This window comes from Pogoniulus pusillus, chromosome 3 (genome assembly GCF_015220805.1).
Source record: "Pogoniulus pusillus isolate bPogPus1 chromosome 3, bPogPus1.pri, whole genome shotgun sequence".
Taxonomy (NCBI): Eukaryota; Metazoa; Chordata; class Aves; order Piciformes; family Lybiidae; genus Pogoniulus; species Pogoniulus pusillus.
In genome coordinates this window covers 17,449,191-17,471,865 of record NC_087266.1, presented here as the reverse complement: position 1 = coordinate 17,471,865, position 22,675 = coordinate 17,449,191, and the positions used below count along the sequence as shown (strand labels likewise).

Here is a 22,675-nt window from a genome sequence, read left to right as displayed (position 1 = left end):
AATGATTGCCTGCAGTATATGATTTGCTTAGCATTGTTGCATGCAAAACTTAGAAGGCTGGGAACCATTCAGTGAGAGTTTTTATGTGAGCAGAAAAAGCTATCAAGAGATGGCACACCAGGAGCTGCTGAAAGAGGAAGCTGTATCAGGAATAGTGTGGTCAGTAGAAGTAGGTAAGTGGTCGCGCCCCTGTACTCAACACTGGCGAGGCCACATCCTGAATACTCTGTGTGGTTTTGGACCCCTCACTACAATAAGGCCATTGAATTGTTGGACTGTGTCCAGAGAAGGGCAATGAAGTTGGTGAAGGGCTTGGAGAACAGGGCTTACAGGGAATGGCTAAGAAAACTGGGTTTGTTTAGTCTGGAGATGAGTAAGCTGAGGGAAGACCCCATTGCTCTCTCAACTACCTGAAAAGAGGTTATAGTCAGGTGACAGTTTGTCTTTTATCCCTAGTATCAGCTGATAGAATGAGAGGAAATGGATGAAATTGCACTAGGGCAGGTTTAGATTGGATGTTAGGAAACATTTCTTCAATGAAGGAGCGGTCAAGCATTGGAATAGGCTGCCCAGGGAAGTGGTGGAGTCAGTGTCCCTGGAGGTGTTCAAGAGACATGTAGACATGGCACTTGGACATGACTTAATGGCCATGGTGGTGTTAAGTCAACAATTGGACTTGATGATCTTCGAGGTCTTTTCCAACCAAAACATTTCTATGATTCTATGACTTGATCTATAGCTGTCAACTGCAAAACTACAATGTGCCTGCTCACAAAAATGTGTGTTGTCGTGCTAAAGAAACTTGCTCCACAAGAGAACTGTACCCTTTACTGATGGAAGTGAACCTGCCAATAACTCTGCATTAGTGCCACCAAACCAGTGCTACCAAATCTTACAATTTTATCATGAGATTTATGCTACTTAATATATTTCTTAAAGTTTCAGTACCCTGAATCTAGAGATTACAGACAATCTCAGCTTTTGTTAAAGGGAAAATAATGTACTCCAAAGTCTTAAAAATAAAAGCTTAGAGGTGTGAACAGAGTGTAGCTCAAAGCTTAGAAGTCAGAAAGCATATTGATATTCTTTATTTCAGTCTCAGCATTTGAACATCCCATTGATCTTACCAGAGCCTTGATTTCACATGTCTCTTTTTAGTCTTATACAACTGCTGTAACATTCTTAAACTTTTGGCTGTTTTTCTTTTTTTTTTTTTTTTTTGAAAGAAAAATTAAATCTTGCATTGAGCAGCAAAAAAGCAGAATCAAAATGACATGCAGCACAGAGCCAGCCTTGCTATCTTCTCAAAAAATATAAGCCTTTGGCATTGCAGAGGTTTGTTATGGACAATTTTACTATCGCAAGCAGCAGCAGTAGCACATTTTGAATTTAGGTCAACAGACATTTGTCAAAGTCCTTATCTATTACACGAATGTTATTCTAAAACAATTCATCTTGTGCCTCATCATTTACCGTGGTACTTCTCTAGTACTAGACATGGGTGATTTTGAGATGGATTTTGTGCTAAGAGGTTTCTTCTTATTTCTGTAATGAAGTGCTCCCCCAGAACGTATCCTATTTGTCATGATTCTTAAACTGCAATTTCTTAAACCAAGAGATTTGATATATCAAATCCTAGTATCTCCCAGTGGGTTTCTTGTAATTGGGTTTGAAAGTGATGGAAATTGAGTACGACCACATTAGGGTCTGTTATGTTATAAATGGGAGTAAGGTTGTCTTCCCATCTACGAACCAGTAACCTCTTGTTTTTTGCAAGAAACAGAAGTGTTTACTTAGTATCATATGAAGTGGCTTTCCAGGGACTGACAAGTGTCTTGACTCTCCCTGGGAATGTGACAGAGATAAAAAAAGCTAACAGCACTGTGAATATTGTAAATTGCTCCTGGGAGGGATCGACAGCATTTTATTTCTCACCCATGAGTAAATAGGAGCATGACATTCTGTTCTAGAAGACATGTTTCCTGGTTATCAATTAAAAAAAAAATAGAGCTAGAGTCCACATTTTCTGACAGAACTTTTTTTTTTTCCTCTTAAGAAAATGATGCAAAAGGAATTTCAAACTAGAATGTTTGCTGTATTCTAAAATTAAAATGTTATAATAAAAAAATATTGGATTTTAAAAAAAGAAACATTGAGATTTCTGCCAGAGTACTTTAATCAGGGATTATGCTAACATCTAATGTAAACATATTTGAGTCCTCACTTCTGTGAACTATTTTGTGGGTCAGTTAGTGACACTGCTGCTAACCATAGGGAGATGTGTCTTCACTTGTGGTCAGTAAGCACTGTGATATATCTGCAAGGGTTGTCTGTACCTGTTATCTAGCATAAGAAGAACCAGGGCTTAAATTATAAACAGAGTAACAGTTCTAGTCTGACCAAAATAAGCTTGCATTAAAGTCCCTGCAATCAGCCTTTAACTGCGTTCCTTTTAATTGGTGGAATTTCCTGTCTGTGCTACCATAATACCTTGCCACTCGCTGCGTGGGTCAAAGACGTAGTGAGATGTAATGCCACAGGATGCGGTGGAAGGACAGAATGGGGAGCACCTTTCTGACTGAAGACTACCTTCAGAGGCTGGTTAGATAGATGTGCCTGATCAGCCTTATATCCTTAGTGTGTGCTTGTAACTCCTGCCTATGGCATAGCTGTGTGGTGCATAGTATATGCTCCAAAAGAAAGAGATTTCTTCCCCCCCTTTCTCTGGGTAAGCACAGCCCTACCTAACAGCATAGGTAGACTCCTCCAGAGTGTGAATCTGGGACAGAGTTAAGGAGCTGGTGTCTAACTGCAGGTTTACAGGCTCACCAGTCACCTTACATACCACCCACCTGGGAATCCCGCATCTAATTGATCTTGAGAAAGGTTAAATACTCACAGGGGGCTGAGGGAAGGAAAAAACCCTAATCTTGGTATTTAGAGAGAAAAAAATCTGGATGAAAAAGAGGAAAAGCGCTATACATAGTGGCGTTGTTTGAAGCTTGGTTAGTCTACGACAGCAGAAAAAAATAAAGGGAAGACTTGCACACTGTATCTTTAAGGGATGACTGGTGTGGAAGTCAGCAAGTCGTGGAGGTGCTTCCTTTCAAGCAAGCTGCTCTCTCCATAACATGGGTTTACTAAGCAGCTTAGCGAGGGCACAAGAGAACTAAAGGGGTGTGGGGGAAGACGTGCGTCCAACTAGCGGCTTAGTCTTCGCGTGGCCTTGGACGCATAGTTTTGTATTCCGCCGTCCCTAGCGTTGGACATGCCAAAGGCAATGCGATCAGTGCTGGCTGTGAACGTGGCTTGCCAGAGTACGGGCTCCTCGGCTGAGTGCCTTTGTCTGAAGGAACCTGTCTTCAGCGGCTGCTGCGGATGCGGCTCCCACCGCCTGTTTTCCGATCTCCCACCGCTAGAGGTCCGTGCCCCAGACTGCAGCCAGTGAAGGAGCACAGCCTGGTGATGTGTTCGAGCACTGCTGTTTTTCTGTTGTGTGCGCTGGGTAAGGCTTTACTGATGGCAAACAGGATGACAAGGAGCTGTCTGCAGTAGAGAGAAAAAGTGTCACGGAGAGGGTGTGCAGGCAAGGGAAGCTTGGGCAGCACAGCGGGAGGAGAACTATGGAATGGCAGTAAGCGTGTGCCTAAAGCAGGAGGCTGCTGACGGCCGCTCTCAGCTCATGCACTGGCACATTCCCTCAGTGTTCAGAGCACGGGCCCTGAACCCACCCACGCACAGCCGTCCCTCCTCCGAGCGCATGTCTGACAGCTGCCGCATGCTCCGGGGAAATCCCTCCTAGGTCATCAGGAAATCCTGGCGCAGAGCACCAGCTGGTGTCAGAGCGACTCGGCTGCATTTGCCGCGGGGCAGACGCCGTGGCTCGCTAAAGCTCCCCGGGGAACTCGCACTCTGCCCAGCGCCAAAGTCCCACCCGCTCGGGGCGCGGCGCGGCGCCGCCGTGACGGAGGCCTGCAGGCGGAGCTTGCCCGCCCCAACATGGCTGCTTCCACCCAGGTAACGTGCGGCGCCGGCCCAGCTCGGGGAGTACCTCGCCTGGCTCCCGGTGGAAGGAGAGGGAGCAGGCGGGGTGCAGCGGGAGCGGGGGCTGCCCCTACTGCGGGATTACCTCCCCGCCTTGCCAGCGGCTAGGGGGCAGCCCAGGCTGCCGCGGCCTAACCCTGGCCGTGCAAGGTGGTATGAGTGGGCTTGAGGCCAGGCCTGACAGCTTTTATAGTCCCGGTTCCGTTATTCTTATTATCGTTAGGATTTTTAACGTGTGCCTAGAGCCCATGAATCTCGGAGGTGTCGGTGGCAAGTGTAAGTGCCGGCTGCCTGGCAGAGATGAGCTGAGCATAGCAGCAGGGTGGTACCGAAACCTTCAGACTTGCTTGGCCAAGGATGGAGCTCTCAGAGCTGCCCAGCGGGGCGCTTGAATTTCGTTTTTTTCCCCCCAGTTTTGATGTCTTGTGCGTACACGGTGTATACGTGTATGTGTACATGTCTGCTGCACAAAATTGGCTATCAGACTGCCAGACTTCATAACTGAGCGTGGTGCTCCCTCTGCAGATAGTTGCTGTTGAGCTCCAGTAACCATGCACTTGCCAGAAGTGCAGGTGCTTCACAAACCTTTGTAGTAATTCCAGGCCAGTTGTGTGATTTGCTATAACCTGAGTTAGTATTGCAGAGAGACCATTTCGATGTGTTTCCAGGAGCTTCTTTTTAATTACTTGTGCAAGGATGTGATCACAGAAGTGAATAATCCATGCTGTACACTTTTTCTTATGTGGTCATTCCAGCCTTGGTAAGGGGGGTGTGAGATACAATCATGGAATTGTTTTGATTGGAAAAGACTTTAAAGATCATCGAGGCTAGCACTTATCCAACTACCAGGTTCAGGGCTAAACCATGTCCCTTAGCACCACGTCTCTGTTTTTTAGACACCTTCTGGTATGGGGGTTCACACACTTCTCTGGGGAGCCTCTTCCACTGTTTGATAACCTTTTCAGTGGTTTCTTCTAATACTCAGTGTAAACCTCTCCTGGTGCATCTCGAGGCCATTTTCTCTCAATTTATCACTTCTTATTAGGGAGAAGAGACTGACAGCTGTCAGAGCAATGCAGGTGGTGCTGTTTGAGATGTCTTCAAGGACTAGAGGCACCTGGGTTATGTTGTCATATATGCTTGCAAAGTAGTATAGTATACTACTATATATATATATGACATAGCATGTAGGGACGATCTTCAGTTTCTTGGCCAGAAGGTAAGATTGCAGACATTGTGTGTTAGTCCATCTCTGCCAGTTTTAAATAGTGTTATTTAGTCAGCTGAGTCACACATCATTTGTCACTATTATGTAGTTCAGAGGTTATGAAAGGCTGCAAAGCAGTCTTTCAGCTTCAGTTTCTATGCTAATCTGCCAGATGTTGGGCCATAAGTTCTTGACTTTTACCTGGAGAATATGGTAGTTGGTGATGACCTAACTAAATGCTCAGATGCTTTCTGCTGAGATCAGTTGGTTTCCAGTGCACAGAAGTGTAGATGTTTTGGGAGGGGCCTTTTAGTTCTGCAGAGGCTGAATGACTGGTATGGATCATGTACGTGGCCTCCATGCTTTTCCAACTGAACTGGGTTTTCATGGTTCCATACAGTAAACCCATACCATTTTAGTCTCTTATCACCTTATCAAATTAAAGGCTTCTTTCCAGTACTTTCCCATGAAGTAGCCTGAGACTACCTGCCTTTCTGCTGAAGAGGTAAGAGCCTGCAGGTGGATAGCCTGTAAAGCTGTTTGCTTTGGTTTGCCTGTGTATTGCAAATAAAGTTGGGAAGGTGAAGCCTTTTGGACCAAATCTAATAACACCTTGGTCATGGTAAGCTTGGTAAAGAAGCCTGCAAATCAGGTAAATCCTGCTAAGAGTAACCCATTAGATGCACTTAGGGTAGTATACTTAATGTAAACATTTTGTGTATCTTATAATTACACTGTTTCCTTCTCAGGTACCTTTGCTTCAGTTTATCTTTTGTTATTTTGATTGGGTTTTTTTTGTTTGTTTGTGTTTGTTTGTGTGTTTTTTGATTGATTGTGGTGTGGGGTTTTTGTTTCACTCTCCTTTATTCTTGCAAAAATATTTCAGATTTCTTAATTGTTATTTAATTAGTGAAGATTCAGAGGATCATTACTTTCTGCTTATTTAATACTATTTGGAGATTAAGCAAAGAATTCTCAATAAGAAAACGAAATTTTTAACTATTCATATATAGTGGTTTTGTCAAAGAATGAACTGTGTCCTGTGTGCAGGTCTGCCATCAAGAAATGAAAATATCTATTTAATGAAATACCAAGAGATTCAGGGAGGAGAGACAATCAGACAATATTGTATGCAGTGAGCAACACTGAGCACTGTTGCTTTGAAAGGAATGGGAGGCAGTTATTCACAAATCTCTCATAAATATAACCTTACTGAAGTGAGTCTCTATAGCCTGTTGATGTTTTCAGCCTCTACACTTCGTGTTTCTGAACCACACAAAGTAATTATTTTGGTAGTCTCCTTTTTCTGAAACTGCGTCACTTGTCAGATTTCCTTCTTACACATAGAATCACAGAATCAACCAGGTTGGAAGAGACCTCCAAGATCATCCATTCCAACCCATGCCCCAGCCCTATCCAGTCAACTAGACCGTGGCACTAAGTACCCATTGAGTCTTCTCTTGAAGACCTCAAGGGACGGTGCCTCCACCACCTCCCTGGGTGGCCCATTCCAATGGCAAATCACTCTCTCTGTGAAGAACTTCCTGCTAACATCCAGCCTATACCTCCCCGGGCACAACTTGAGACTGTGTCCCCTTGTTCTATTGCTGGTTGCCTGGGAGAAGAGGCCACCCCCCACCTGGCTACAGTGTTCCTTCAGGTAGTTGTAGACAGCAATGAGGTCACCCCTGAGCCTCCTCCAGTCTAAACAACCCCAGCTCCCTCAGCCTCTCCTCATAGGGTTTGTGTTCTAGGTCTTTCACCAGCTTTGTTGCCCTTCTCTGGACACGTTCCAGCACCTCAACATCTCTCTTGAATTGAGGGGCCCAGAACATTTTGCCTCCATTGCATCCTAGCATGGTTATACTTGAATTAACTCTGAGTGAGAAACTCTAGGAACTGGCAAGAGTCCATTGGTGGTAGGGTGGGTCTTGGCACTAAGCAATTGCTGATTATTTTTTTGTCAAGTTCAGATGTAAATGTGACCTGTATATGGTCAGGATACATGTTAAAACTTGAATAGTGCTGTTTGGCTAGGAGGTAAGAGTTTAAACTGTTGGGGACATGCTATCTCAAATTTTATATCAGGCATCTGAAACTGTTTCAGAGTAGAATTACTGGAGCCTACCATGCCATTAACTTGCTGGGTTTGCTCAAAATTGTTGTTGCCAATTTACTTTCTTTGACAAATGTTTTAATTTATTGGAAACTGTTGTGAAATTGTGTTTAAGAGTGGAATAGCAAGAGTGAGAGGAAGAAGCAACAAATAGTAAAGTGGCAAAAGAATGAGTCTTCCCCAGCAACATTAATTCTGCTCCTTTTTTTGAGGATTAGAATCTGTTATTTCCATGAGGTACTTCTGTTATTCAGATTCCCTTTAAATATTTTTCTCTTTTGGTGCAGTTAATACCTATGCATGTTGATGATGATAATCCTGCAGCAGTTACAGGGAATATGTACTATTCCTATGCAACTCTTTAGTATTTAACCCTATAAGGAGAGGCTGAGGGAGCTGGGATTGTTTAGCCTGGAGAAGAGGAGGCTCGGGTGACCTCATTGCTGTCTACAACTACCTGAAGGGACATTGTAGCCAGGTGGGGGTTGGTCACTTCTCCCAGACAACCAGCAACAGAACAAGGGGCCACAGTCTCAAGTTGTGCCAGGGGAAGTATAGGCTGGATGTTAGGAGGAAGTTCTTCACAGAGAGAGTGATTTGCCATTGGAATGGGCTGCCCAGGGAGGTGGTGGAGGCACCGTCCCTGGAGGTGTTCAGGACAAGACTGGATGAGGCACTTAGTGCCATGGTCTAGTTGACTGGCTAGGGCTGGGTGCTAGGTTGGACTGGTGATCTTGGAGGTCTCTTCCAACCTGATTGATTCTATGATTTTCATACCAGTTTAGTGTATTTGCTTTTGTTTAAAGGAAAATATTTGTCAAGTCTTTTGAGTACCAAGTTGCATTAAATACTCATGTGAAATTAATTTTTTTTTACTGTTAACAATTTTCCTGTGGTACATAGTCATATATTATCATAATTATGCCCACAGTTCAGGCATTGGGAAGCCGCTACACATGCTTGTAAGCCAGAAGGTGTGCAATTAGATGACCAGTTGTTGGAGTTGATGCACTGTCATCCTTATGAGGAGAGACTGAGGGAGCTGGGACTTTTTAAGTTGGAGAGGAGACAACTAAGGGGTGACCTCATTCATATTTATAAATATGTACGGTGTGAGTACTAGGAGGACAGAGACAGCCTCTTTTCTGTTATGCCCAGTGACAGCACAAGGGGCAGTGGGTGGAAGCTGGGGCATAAGAGGTTCCAAGTGAACCTGAGAAGGAATTTTTTCACTGTGAGGGGGACAGAGCACTGGAACCAGCTGCCCAGGGAGGTTGTGGAGTCTGCCTCTCTAGGGATATTCAAGAACCCTCTGGGTGCATTCCAGTGTGATCTGCTCTAGGTGATCCTGCTCTGGTGGGGGGACTGGACCAGATAATCTTTTGAGGTCCCTAGCAGCCCCTGATATGATTCTGTGATTTAAATAAGTGAATGTAGTTGTGTTTCAGTGTGATTTTTTTTTTTTTTTTAAGAAAAAATATAACAAATGAACTCACAAAACGGGAAACAAAACCACTTTTTGAGGTGAAGAGAGGATGAGGTGGAAGGATTGGGCATCGAGTCAGTCATCAGCAAGTTTGCAGATGACACTAAGCTGGGGGCAGATGTGGCTGGGTTGGAGGGCAGAAGGGCTCTGCAGCGGGACCTTGACCGCCTGAACAGATGGGCAGAGGCCAATGGGATGGGGTTCAATAGCTCAAAGTGCAGGGTGCTGCACTTTGGCCACAACAACCCCATGCAGAGATACAGGCTGGGGTCGGAGTGGCTGGAGAGCAGCCAGACAGAGAGGGATCTGGGGGTACTGATTGATACCCGCCTGAACATGAGCCAGCAGTGTGCCCAGGTGGCCAAGAGAGCCAGTGGCATCCTGGCCTGCATCAGGGATGGTGTGGTCAGCAGGAGCAGGGAGGTCATTCTGCCCCTGTACTCTGCACTGGTCAGACCACACCTCGAGTACTGCGTTCAGTTCTGGGCCCCCCAGTTTAGGAAGGACACTGAGATGCTTGAGCGTGTCCAGAGAAGGGCGACGAGGCTGGTGAGAGGCCTCGAGCACAAGCCCTACGAGGAGAGGCTTAGGGAGCTGGGGTTGTTTAGCCTGGAGAAGAGGAGGCTCAGGGGTGACCTTATTGCTGTCTACAACTACCTGAAGGGTGGTTGTGGCCAGGAGGAGGTTGCTCTCTTCTCTCAGGTGGCCAGCTCCAGAACAAGAGGACACAGCCTCAGGCTGCGCCAGGGGAAATTTCGGCTCGAGGTGAGGAGAAAGTTCTTCACTGAGAGAGTCATTGGGCACTGGAATGGGCTGCCTGGGGAGGTGGTGGAGTCGTTGTCCCTGGGGCAGTTCAAGGCAAGGTTGGATGTGGCACTTGGTGCCATGGTCTAGCCTTGGGCACTGTGGTAAAGGGTTGGACTTGATGATCTGTGAGGTCTCTTCCAACCTTGGTGATACTGTGATACTGTGATTGTTGTCAGATCAATGATGATAAAAGAGTGGGAAAGGATAGACTGTGGTTATTTTGCCCAGCTGCACTTGTAGAAGGATTTTTGTGCAAAAATAAACCCGTAAAATATGGGTAAGAAATTATGATACAGAGAGAAAACAAGAGAAAGTTGAAGTCTAGTCACATGAATGTTTGGGAGCTTTGTCATTGTCTTATGTTAGCTCTGGACTCTTCCCTTGGATTTGAAGGAAGTGGGAAGGGAGAAAGGAATAGAAAGGAGGCTCAAATGGGTGTAGGAAGGTACTGTATTATCTCAGCATAGTGGTAGACCAGAAGTGGCAGAAGATGCAACAAAACCTGAAGACGACCAGCAACCCTTAAGTAACTCACTGGTGGGTGAATGCTGTGTTCCTACTAAATTCAGTAGTCAATTTGTACTCAGTTTTCTGTTACTTCTCATGACAGTAATGTGATCTGTGTGAAATTTGGCCATGGGAAATGTTCTAAATGATGTGTGGAGCATCCTGCTTGCTGATTTTTAGATATTAAAGAATTGAACAACTTCTTCTAGTCTCAAGACAAGCAATTTTTGCCAGATGTCATATAAACTTGAAAGTGGCAGTTAGGAAAAAGGAGCCTAATGGGAACAGTTCATCTCCAGATCAAGGATTTGGTGAGGCATGAATGACTTAGAAGCTGAGATGATACAAATCTTGTGGCAGTCCCACATAATTCTTTTTTTCTCTTGCTCTGCTCTGGAGACCCTGTGGATAAAAGGAAATGAACTGAAATTGTGGTATGAAAACAGGTGAGGCAGGCAAGTTAAAAACTGCAAACGGTTATAGTGTGAATAAAGGAGTGAAGAGAAAAAGGAAAATCTTGGAAAATTTAATCATGACAATCCTTATGAAGCTTTATTTTTGAGAGAAATCCTTTTAATAAAAGACAATTTAATAACAGAACTGCAAGGATGTTGAAAATTGTGCTGTTGACTGAAAAACAACATACTTCTCAGAATTGGTTTTGTCCCACTCAAAATAATGAATGACATCTGGGATTACGTATGTCCCAGTGATGACATATGAGAAGAGGAGGCTATCTCTCTAGGGCAGACTAAAGTATTTAATTTTTCAAGCAGAAGGCTTACTCAGTGTTGTTACTGCTGTTTTCTAGACGACCAGCATGGAAGTTAAAACCACTGAAGATCATTTGAAAGTCCATAAAGTGAAGAAAAAAGTATTGAGGAAGCAAGTCAGAGCTCAGCGTACACTAATGAGACATGAGGGCATTGAATGTGTCTCCCATGCCACACAGGTAACTTGTAGTTCTGTTTTTATGGTAGTGTGAAAATGCTGCTTATCTGTGTTCTGTTCTCACATATGCTTTGTCTAAAAGAGGATTGAGTTTCTGTACCTTTTTGAAGTAGAACTGTACTTTGGCAGTTTAATGTCTGTGAAGAGACTTTGATGGCCTTTGGATAAGGTTGGTTTTTTTTAATATTTTAAAAAAATCTGGAACAGGACTTCCTTGGGTTGGGGAGGAGGAAGAAGTATAGGAAGAAGTACACCCCACCTGGAGTACTGTGTCCAGATCTGGAGCCCCCATTACAAGAAGGATGTGGATGTGCTGGAGCGTGTCCAGAGAAGGGCCATGAGGATGATCAGAGGACAGACTGAAAGAGTTAGGGCTGTGGAGTCTGGAGAAGAGAAGGCTTCCAGGTGACCTTATGTTTTGGGATCTGAAGGGAGCCTACAAAAAAAGCTGGGGAAGGACTTTTCAGGATATGAGGGAGTGACAGGACTAGGGGGAATGGAGCAAAGCTGAAGATGGGTAGGTTCAGGCTGGACGTGAGGAGGAAGTTGTTCAGCATGGGAGTGGTGAGAGCCCGGAATGGGTTGCCCAGGGAGGTGGTTGAGGCCCCATCCCTGGAGGTGTTTAAGGCCAGGCTGGATGGGGCTTTGGGCAGCCTGCTGTAGGGTAGAGTGTCCCTGCCCATGGCAGGGGGATTTGAACTAGATGATCCTTGTGGTCCCTTCCAACCCTGACTGATTCTATGATTCTAAGTATGTTACCTTGTTGAACCTTTTTTTTTTTTAATTTCTTCTGTCTGATTTCTTGTCTTTTCTGGCTTTTGTGTCTGTCTTTCCTCTGCACTTCTCTACCAAGAACAATTTGTCTCATCTAAACTCTCTGTTAAAAACATGTCTATCTTGGAAATCTTTCTTCCCGCATTGTTTTCTTCATATAAACTGATTTAGTCTGTGGTTCGGGGGGAGTCAAAATGATTGACTGACAAGCAGCTGTTTGAAAAGGGGACAACTTTTCCCTTGAACGAAAGAGGACAAGATAGGAGAGAATACTTCTTTCTTATGATGCTCAATGGACTTTACCATAAACCAGTTTATTCCCTAACGTAACTGAAAGCTGCTCAGCTTTTGGTTTGTAGTTTTCTGTGACAGCACAGAATTACAGCAGATCAGAGGGAGACCTTGCAGATAGTACTGTAGCAAAAAGTGACAGGAACTTGGAGACAGAGAGGAAGAGAGAGTTTATAATCTCCCTCTATCAGTTGTAAGGAGATGCCAATGGCTTGAAACATTGTGGAGCAGCACCACTTACTCTACCTAGCCTTGACCCTGTGAATTCTTCCCATTTAAATATGGCATCATCGATTAGATCTCATACTTTTTTGGCTTAGTTTTCACTCAGATTTTACACCATGTGAACATATGTTAGAAGACCCAGAAATCTTGTGTACATTGTAAGCTTTTTGGAGTAGCTGCTGTTTTTCTGGTTTTCCTTGGAAATTAGTCTGTAATCCAGGATTTTTTGCTCTGACACTGTCCTGGATACCAAATTATTAATATAATCTATTTAAAGAGTAATTTTGGGGTCCAGCAGGGTATTAATTGATGACAAGAGTGTTTGAATAAGTGATACATGAAACAAAATCATAATGCTAGTGATAAACTTCTCTCAAGAATTTAGCAAATGCTATCAGGCCTTGCACAAGAACCTGATTATATTAAAATGGGACAGTTAGGGGAGTGTGATCAGTTGCTATGCATGATGCTGCTGTGTAGTGATAGACATTGTAGCCAGGTGGGGGGTGGCCTCTTCTCCCAGGCAACTAGCAATAGAACAAGGGGACACAGTCTCAAGTTGTGCCAGGGAAAGTATAGGCTGGATGTTAGGAGGGAGATCTTCACAGAGAGAGTGATTTGCCATTGGAATGGGCTGCCCAGGGAGGTGGTGGAGGCACCATCCCTGGAGGTCTTCAAGAAAAGACTGGATGAGGCACTAGTGCCATGGTCTAGTTGACTGGCTAGGGCTGGATGCTAGGTTGGACTGGATGATCTTGGAGGTCTCTTCCAACCTGGTTGATTCTATGATTCTTGTAGGTGCAGTGCCTACAGCCAGTGAAGGGACGGATTTGAGTCTCTGCATGTTATCTACACACATAGGCCTCTCCACTGATAATATTCTAGGAAATATCAATAATATGGTAGTATGTGAAAAATGTCATGAGTAGTGGATACCCTAATGCAGAGCTAAGAACAAGTGTTATCAAAGCTGGTCCACTAGGCATAATGACATCAGTACTCACTATATAATTTGAAACAGTTGAACACTTTACCTTCAGAAAAGGTCATAGAACATTTATAGACTTCAAAGAAAAAATTGACTGAAAATCTTCTGTAAAGATATTACATGGAGTTAATCTGAGAATATTGTTGCTAGCTGTTTGGAGTTGCCAGAGTGCAATCAAAACTTTAAGACTGCATCCTAATTTGGCCTTTAAAAAGAGACTTAAACTTCCTTTAACTACCATTAGATTAGATTGAACATCCAGTTATGGCATGTAGCTGTTCAGATGTCAGAAGAACTTGTTAGTTTATTTTGAAAAGACCTATGTATTTTCAAAGGATATTTCTTGAATAATAGTCCTTTGAAAAGTTCTGTTTTGTTGTTTCTTCTGATATTTGGCAAACTGGCAGCAATCCTCATGAACTGCATGCTCCTTGATAATTTTAAACATAAACTGCTATGAAAGCATAGAATTAAGGAATGCAGCACTGTGAATAAAATAATCTGTATTAACTAAGGATGGGATGTAAATATTCTGTTTATAAAAACAAAAGAGAGAGTTTTCAGATAACAGTGTTGGAGTGCAACTAGATGCTTTATTTCTAGAGGCAGCCCCTTTTTTGGTGAAACCCATGTATGAGGGTGGAAACAGGTGGAAATGGGAAATTCAGCCTATATTCTTGAGGAGACTCTTTGGCAAAGATGAGAAAACATTTGTTAAAAAAATTAAATCAATCTTCTGAGATTTTCCTCTTTGTGTATATTAGTGATAGCAGATGCCTTGGAAAAAAAATCCACTTCAGAAACCTTCAAAACTGTGTCCCAGTGTCACTGCTTGCAGTATACTTGATGCACACATGACACTTTGAAGCTTAGCTGCAATTGAAATAGTAACTACATGTGTTCATAGAGGATGTCTCTCTGATAGAGACTGCAAGACTTTCTGCCAGAATATGTGCTGGACAAACAAGGGTTGCCTTAGCCTCATATACCTCATTGAAACATAAATATCTTGTGTGGAATACACAGAACAGTACATATGGGCTTAATTTTTCTTTGTAGAGCTGCTTTCCTGGTAGAGAATTAGTTTTAAGTGAACTAACAGTAATTGCTAATTCTGCCATTTTTTTAATTCCTCTTCAATTAGAGCCTGGTTATTGCCAATGCAGGTCTTGGCAATGGAATGAATCGACATCAACTGCTCAAAATAGTAGAAGAATATGGATTGGTGGAAACACTCTTAATGCCACCAAATAAACCATATTCGTTTGTGAAATATGGGACAACAGAAGAAGCTAAGAAAGCCTTTGATACCCTTAATGGAAAAGAAGTAACACTGGAAGACTGTGGCCAAAACATTGTTCTTTATATTAATTTTGTGGAAAAAGGTACTGTTTTCCTTCTCTCCTACATATCAAACTTCCTGCTTCCCTTTGCTTTTACTTCATAAATTGTAAATATAGCTAAAAGCACACTAGTCTTTTTAAGTAGACAGAGAATGAAATCCAGAGTCAAAGACTGAGGACATAAAATAATCTTTGCTTCTTATATTTAGCGATAGGATACTCTAATTTGAACTCCTTTACTTGGAGGATAAAGGATTTAGGTAGTTTCTGGACTGTTCATTATTACACATGAAGGATTTGTGATTAAGGTACTTAGTTTATCTCTGAACATTTCATTGGACTTCTTGTATGAACTTAACCTTGCAATCTCTGTCTCGGTTCCAAGAAGGAAAATGGGCATGGTTAAGGTTTCTGGCTCTTTTTTCTCCTTGTGTCCAGGGGAGATGGCTCACTATAAGTTATTTAGGTCAAGAGCTGTTCCTCTTCCTGTGTTTTTTTTATAATGCCTAGTGAAAAGGGCTTGGGGTGCTACTTGGTGCATTATGCTGATAATAACTTTTTTAAGCTGTTAGGATGGCAAACTGAATGTCCTTGCATTTATTTATGCAAGTATTGCATTATACTCCTCTGTATTTGTTTTACTAGTTGGTTCTTGGGACAGAGAGTAAGCTTGCAAATTCAACAAAATTCTAGACAATTAAAGTGAACTGCAGTTAGAATCCTGATGTGATTGAGAAGTTCTATTTACCATTATTTTGACAGGAAAATCACAAGTGATTTTTGCATTTGAATTGTTGGTCTTGTGCCGTAAAATGTTTAGAAATTGCTTTGCATACTGCAGAATTTTGTCATGCCGAAAAGGGATTCTTCATTCACTAAATAAGATCCCCATGAGGGCTCCATTGTAGTGTTAAGATAAATATTTCTACAGCTATGCCATATCCCTGTAGATAATACAATTTTGTTTTCTCTAAACAGTGACAATTTTCTCTTTTTCCATACATCTTAGTTTTCTGGCAGGATGCTGTTCCCAAAAACTTGCCTCCAGGCCTAATGGTCATCGAAAAGATTATTTCTCCAGAGGAAGAAAGGCACATGTTGGAAAGTATTGACTGGATAGGAAATGAAGATACTCAGAATGGTGAGCAGAACCACAGAAATACAGACCTTCCGTGTTTTTATACTGTTTTTTCCTACAGCATCAGTTCACAAGAAATTGGCAGCCTAAATGTATTGTTTGAAATCACTGTGTATTTGGTCTTAGTATTTTAGAAGTGGAGTCTTATACTGCCAATGATAAACTCCTGAGGGCAAGTACTCTGAAGTGATATACCTGGTATGCATTTACTTGAAGAATATTTCTGCATCCAGAAAGAACTAAAGTGTTTTTTAGGTTTCTTAAGCCAAGCAGAAGACTGTTCTTGTAATTTGTTGTCTGAGGAGCTGTGTTCTCTCTTAGACTGAAAAGAAGTCAGTGAGGTGCTGAGGTCTCTTCCAATCGGATACATATTCCGTGATTCACTTGAGCTCTGTGGAGTTAAATCTCTCAATAAATTAATTGTCTTGGAGTTCACTTAAAAGCTTTTGAGTACATTTTCTTCATTGGAACAGTACAAGGGGTTATATTTACCTTGCCGAACGTGTAACTTAATGATTGGTAACTTAGTGATCCTGCTGTATCCACAGGATATTAATCAAGTGCAAGTTCAGCAATCAGGGCAAAATTAAAGATATGTTAAACATGGCTCATTAAAACTGATACTCTGCTTCTTGCATCTCTTTGACTTTTGTCAGCAATGAATGTGATGCTTCAGGAACTACAAAAGATAGTAAGGTGGAAGAAGTGTGTGTCATGAAGGGTTTTTACTGTTAGAGAAGTGCCAAGGAGAAGTATGTACCAAGGGTTTTAACTGTTAATTAAAGAGTGTATACGAGGTCAGATGGATTAGAGAAGCATAGCAAAGTGCCTGTACTTCTGTGTGCTCTAATCTTGAAACTTCCGTGTTTTTACAGCCCAGAAGACTTTAAAGCATAGAAGAGTAAAACATTTTGGATACGAGTTTTGCTATAACAACAACAATGTTGATAAAGACAAACCTTTACCTGGAGGTGGGAATTTCCCTATTAAATCATACTTACTTTGCATTGATGTTTGAACCATAGTACAAAGTCTTTAACCCTTCCTGAGATTCTAATCAAAGGAGAGTTGATATTCTAATAAAAGGGGAGCCTTCACTGTATCTTAAGCACACACAGCACTTAAAAAGCAGTACTTCTGAATAAGATGTATTCCAAATTACAGCGAGTGCTTGAAACTTCTTTTCCAATCGGTTACAGCCAGGGGTTGCTACCCTTTGTTAAGGTTCATTCAAATGAAGCTTTTGAGATTTTAATCATCTTTCTTATTTTAGCTTTTGTTTCCTAAACCAGCTATATGTTACAAATTATAAATTTGTTTATTTGGGAGTTGTGATATATGTTGCTTTGCATGTTTATCTCTGCTAGCTCGAAGGCAGACCAAAATGCTAGCAGAGGCAAACTGAATACTTTTCTTTGGAGTGAAAGCAATTTTGAAGAGATTTGAGAGTTTAGTGCTGTGAGTCAGAGAAAAGTGAGCGAGTCATCTTACAGTCTGAGATTTAAAAGTAGTGAAAAAAGGGAGTTAAATTCTATAAAACTTGAAGGTGTTTAAGGTGTTGTAAGTATGTTGGGATATATCTAGCTTCTAATGGAAAGACTCATGTTAAATTGTAATTTTAACAGTGAAGCTAAATGAAAGGACTGATGTTTGGGTTGTTTTATAGTCTCACAGCTAGCCTATTTGTGCAAGAGAAATGCATAATCAATAGATTCATGGAGGGGCTGTTACTAACCTCTTTGTGGCTGTTACCTCCGATAGAATTTTACACTGAAGTTCTTGAGTAAAATGGCAAACCAAAGCTTCAGTAAAGGACTGTAATTTTCACTCTTACTTCAAAGCCAGTTTAACATCAGCAGATATTTTGGGTGAGATTTAGTTCAGTAACAGGGGTTACATTTTTTAAAGGGGTACATTTTTTTTAAAGAGCTCTCTGCACAACTTCTGATTTTGTAGAATCACAGGAACATCCAGGCTGGAAAAGAACCCCAGGATCATCAAGTCCAACTGTTGTCCCTACTCTAAAAAGCTCACCATTAAACCATATCCTTAAGCACCGTATCCACATGACTTTTAAACATATCCAGGGTTGGTGACCCAACCACCTCCCTAGGCAGCCCATTCCAATGCCTGACCACGCTTTCTGTGAAAAAAATGTTTCCAAGTGTCCATTCTAAATGTACCCAATCACAGCTTGAGGCCATTCTCGCGTGTTTTATCACTGTTTACCTGTGAGAAGAGACCAGCAGCAGCCTCTCCACAGCATCCTTTCAGGTATCTGTAGAGACTGATGAGGTCTTCCCTCAGCCTCTTCTTCAAACTAACCAGCCCCAGCTCCTTCAGTTGCTTTTCATAAGATTTATTCTTCAGGCCCTTCACCAGCTTTGTTGCCTTCCTCTACACTTGGCCAACACCTCCACATCTCTCTTGTTATGAGGTGCCCAAAACTGAACACAGTACTTGAGGTGTGGCCTCACCAGAGCCGAGTACAAGGTGGCAGAACCTCCCTGCTCCTGCTGGACACGGCATTTCTAATACAAGTCAGAATGCCATTGGCTTTCTGGACCAGCTGGGCACACGGCTTGCTCACATTGACTTGTTTATTACAACCCTCAGGTCACTTTCTGCTGGGCAGCTTTCCGCCATACCTCCCCAAGCCTGTAGCATTGTCTGGGGTTGTTGTGACCCAAGTGCAGGACCTGGCATTCGGCCTTATTGAAGCTCATGCCACTGACACTGGCCCGTTAATCCAATCTATCCAAGTCCCTCTGTAGAGCATAATAATTTTGCTTCTTGACTAAAATGTTTTTACTGTAATTGGTGGAAATTTTGCTGCTGATTTAATCAGCTTATTTATGTGTAGGAGGATAGGTTAGTTTGCATTTGTAGGAGTGATCCGCTTCTGAATGCAGAGGTCTTGAGGGAATGGCCTTTCTAATAGCAAAGCGTTATGAGTGTATCAGACTTGCAGATCAGGTCTTTTACAACAAATACAGAGTGATCATTGTTAAAGATGGACTTGCATATCTGTGAAGCTGTATCTATGTATTTTGTCAGCTATTATAGTTAGTGTAAAAAGGAAAGAAAAAAATATTAAAAACTATTCTGGCTTACATATAGTTTTGTTTCTATAACTAGGTATTCCTGAAGTTTGTGACCTGTTCTTGGAGAAGTGCTTGAAGCAGGGATACATCAAACATAAACCTGATCAACTGACTGTAAATCAGTATGAACCTGGACAAGGTATGTTTGTGTCCTTCAAAAATTTTGAGCTCTTTCTCTAGTGTAACATTTGTAGGCAACTTAGCACCACATGCCCACTTGCTTACTCCCCCTCATTGAGACCAAGGAGAGAATAAAAAAGATAAAAGTGAGAAAACTTGTGGGTTGAGATAATGAAACTTTAAGGCTTTAAAAAAAAAAAAAAAAAGGGAAAGGAACAAAAAGAAAATCCAAGCAATTTTAAATAAACAACAAACAACCAAACAACTGTTCACTACTTGCCAAGCAGTGTCAGTGCACAAATAATGGCATCCCTGCTAAAATTCTCATTCTCACCTAACTTTGTTGTTGAGCACAGTATCATATGGTATGGAATATCCTTTTGGTCAGATGAGGTCAGTTGTGCCATCTCTGCCCCCTCCCAACCCCCAGCCTACTCACATGTAGAGTGGTAAAAGGAGAAGAAAAGTTCTTGTCTTTGTGTAAGCACTGTTTAGCAGTAACTAAAATATCTCTATATTATCAATACTGCTTTCATTACAGAAGCAAAATGCGGTATCATACAAGCAAAATACTGTGAGGAAAGTTAACTTTATTCTAGCAAAACCAGTACAGCTTAAGTGAAAATCAGTAGAAAGTAGCATCTAAATGTGACATGGTGTGGGGACAGGATTTGAGGACCTGTTTAGGATATTTCTTCTGTGACCAGAAACACGTAGAACTGAAGTCTTCATACTGGTTTCTGAACCTGGGAGTTTGTCTTTAGAAGTACAGTTTCTGATACCACCGTTAGGAAAATTGGTGGTGTTTTCAGAGTCCAAGGCTGTAACATGGAAACTAACCACGAAAAGATAGAAGAATAAATAGCCATGTAATAGTCGAGTGCATTTGGTCACTTCAGACTCTTCTTGCTCCTTACACTGTGCATACAGTCTACAGGAAATGTCTCTTGGTGTTCGTACGTATAATGTTAGTGGAAGTGATATATGAATTCTTAAGTGGTGCAATATGCTGCTTGCCCTCTAGGGGGCGCAAGAGACTACTTTCTGCTGATGCAGGCGGCACAATTAGATTAAACAGAACCAAAGCGAAGAGCTCTAATTACAAAGAGGCTGGACTTGATGATCTGTGAGGTCTCTTCCAACCTTGATGATGATACTGTGTGATACGATATTCACTCACAAATTAGTATTTCCGGATTTCTGGGGCTGCATTATAGTCCAGACAGTACCCAAAACACTTGAGGGGGTGCTGTCAGTGGTATGGTAACCGTTGGAAGCTTTTAGTTTCCCAAGACATTCACAGGATGTCTGGGGCTTGCATGGTCTTCTGTCCTGGTCTTAGTCTGTTTTCAAGCAGATGGTTATCCTTCCTGGGGCTCTGGGCTTGGCACGGGGGTTCAGAGGTGTGCAGGCAGACAGGATGTCTTACTGTCTGGCAGTAAGCTGCTTTTTCTCAAAACACAAACTGGTGAGATCTGTGTAAGCGAGCTCTCAAACTAGGAGCGGCTTTCAGTAGCTGTAACTGCTAGTGGCAGTAATGCAGCTTGCTTGGGGGCACTTGACTGTCCTGGTCTTACCCCTTCTGCACAGTCTAGGCTGTCATTACCTGCCGGTGTGATTGTTCATGCTACTGCTGGCCAGTTTCAGGCAGTTTTCAGCAATGACTCTTGCCTATGGCGTGGGTGCTTATGCTTCTCCTTGGTAAACTGAGGCATGACAAAGTTTCCAGGAAACAAGGTTTGTTATGAAGCAGCAAAGGTTGTTATTAAGCAGCAAGGCTGGTCTTGAAGCAGCAAGGCAGGGTATAGAAAGGCAAGGATTGGTAAGGTAAGGCAAGTTGTTTACAACTTCTGGCTTACTTTTATCAATTGCTTGAGTCTTAATTGCTCCATTGGGCAACTGAGATTAACCAATCAGAATGGCACTTTGCCAGAACTAACCATATTAGGTGAAGTCATGGGCTTGCTTTACCCAAATTGGGGAAAACATAGGCCTTGCACGAGGCAGGCACAAGCCAAGTGTATATACCTTGTTTACCACAAGATGTAAACAGGAGCAAAACAAGTGTGAGCAAGCACTGATCCCTAGACTCAGTGGCTCCTTCTCTGTACTTTTTCTCCGAGTCTCTTCCCACTTCAGAAGGGGGTGGGGGAGCGGGGAACCATGCCCAGACTCAGAGTGGGTCTGTTTTGGCCTACCACCACACTGGTCTAGTGAGAGGTGTCTCTGCCTGTGGCAGAAGGGGCTGTAACTAGATGATCTTTAAGGTCCCTTGCAGTCCAAACTATTCTATGAACTGTCTGGGTGATATTGAAGAGAGCAGTTAATGTTCTGTTGCACAGTGAATTACACTGACTTCAGTGTGCATCTGAAGGCAGAATTTCAGTGATTTGCACTAAGGCAGAGTTATGAGCAAGCACAAACAGATGTGCATCCTTCATTTTCAAGTCTCGATGGTTTTCTATCAGATTAAATGCTGACCTCATGAAACATTTGTATTACTTTTACAGACAATAATGGAATGCAGAATATTTACATACAGAGGTAATAATTTACATACAGAGGTAATAAGGATGCTTTATAGGCCTGACTGACACTCTTGAAAAGTGTTTTCAGCTCCAGAATTTGATAGCATCCAACGTGGACATTTGCTTTTAATTAGCAAACGTAGCTGCTTTTGTTTGGATCACACAGGAGTTGCTCTGCCTGTCTGGGCCTGCGATGGTGGCCAAGGCAGGTGCAGCTGCTGTTCTCCCCAACTGCCCGCTAGCTTTTTTCCACCCTGACTACAGTTCCCCACCATGTGGTGAGATCTTGCTGTTGCATGCACAGTGCTTTTTCAGGACTTGGGTGTTAAAACTGTGGCATGAGCTGCAGAGAATGGCAGTTTCTTTCTGGTTAGCAGATCTGAAATAAAAATGTTAAAGAAATAATTTTAAATTGCTGTCCTTTGGGCTGGTCTCAGCTATGTGTGTTTCCTTATGCACACACAAACAGATGTGCTACTGGGGGGCTGGCCTGGCAATGGTGTCTAGAGTTCTGTAAACTACAATGCAGGGACAGGATTTGACGCTAGCAGTGCCTGAGTTCATGGTAGCAGGTCCTAATTCTGCAGCTGAGACCCTTATTACAGTCACTTGGTTAGCAATAGAGGCTCCCTTGGGGTGATTTCTTCTCTGTGAGGAAGAAATAATCATGGAGAAACTAAGGCCCAAAGTCAACTAGTGTAGTGTGACTGTTGGTGTTAAGTGCTAAACTGCCTAAGATGACTGGATGGTGATTTCAGGTGCTCTGTGCAGCAAGGAAAGCATTTGGTGTCTTCAGAGGGTGAGTGAGCCCTTTGGGTGCCCTGAACTGCCTTCTGGATATTTTCACTGATTATACAGAGTGCTTGTGTTAAGTGTCTGCATGTGATCTGGGCATAGAAGTCAGATAGTGGTCCTCAAATTTTTATAAGGCAGGTTTTGTTTGTTCAGTTATACATCCCATTCTACACAGACATGCATGGAAATAGAACTTGTTAACAGGGATGGCACTCTATACTGACTTCTTGTTTGGTTTTTTGTTTGTCTTT

General features: G+C 42.5%; 1 protein-coding gene across 4 annotated transcripts in view; it reads left to right on the top strand.

Moving 5' to 3' along the window:
* Positions 1–3,832: 3,832 nt before the first annotated feature.
* Positions 3,833–22,675, top strand: part of ALKBH8 (alkB homolog 8, tRNA methyltransferase) — a 57,816-nt gene continuing 38,973 nt past the window's right edge. Inside the window, exons 1-7 of one of the 4 annotated variants that reach the window (XM_064170978.1) lie at positions 3,833–4,017; positions 5,090–5,263; positions 10,979–11,119; positions 14,541–14,781; positions 15,749–15,880; positions 16,753–16,848; positions 19,016–19,120. In XM_064170978.1, the coding sequence (XP_064027048.1) occupies positions 10,988–11,119; positions 14,541–14,781; positions 15,749–15,880; positions 16,753–16,848; positions 19,016–19,120 (706 nt within the window). In that variant the 5' untranslated portion in view covers positions 3,833–4,017; positions 5,090–5,263; positions 10,979–10,987. Of the gene's footprint in view, positions 4,018–5,089; positions 5,264–5,636; positions 5,757–10,978; positions 11,120–14,540; positions 14,782–15,748; positions 15,881–16,752; positions 16,849–19,015; positions 19,121–22,675 lie in introns of those variants that run through there. The other 3 variants (XM_064170971.1, XM_064170987.1, XM_064170994.1) reach the window with 3 other exon arrangements.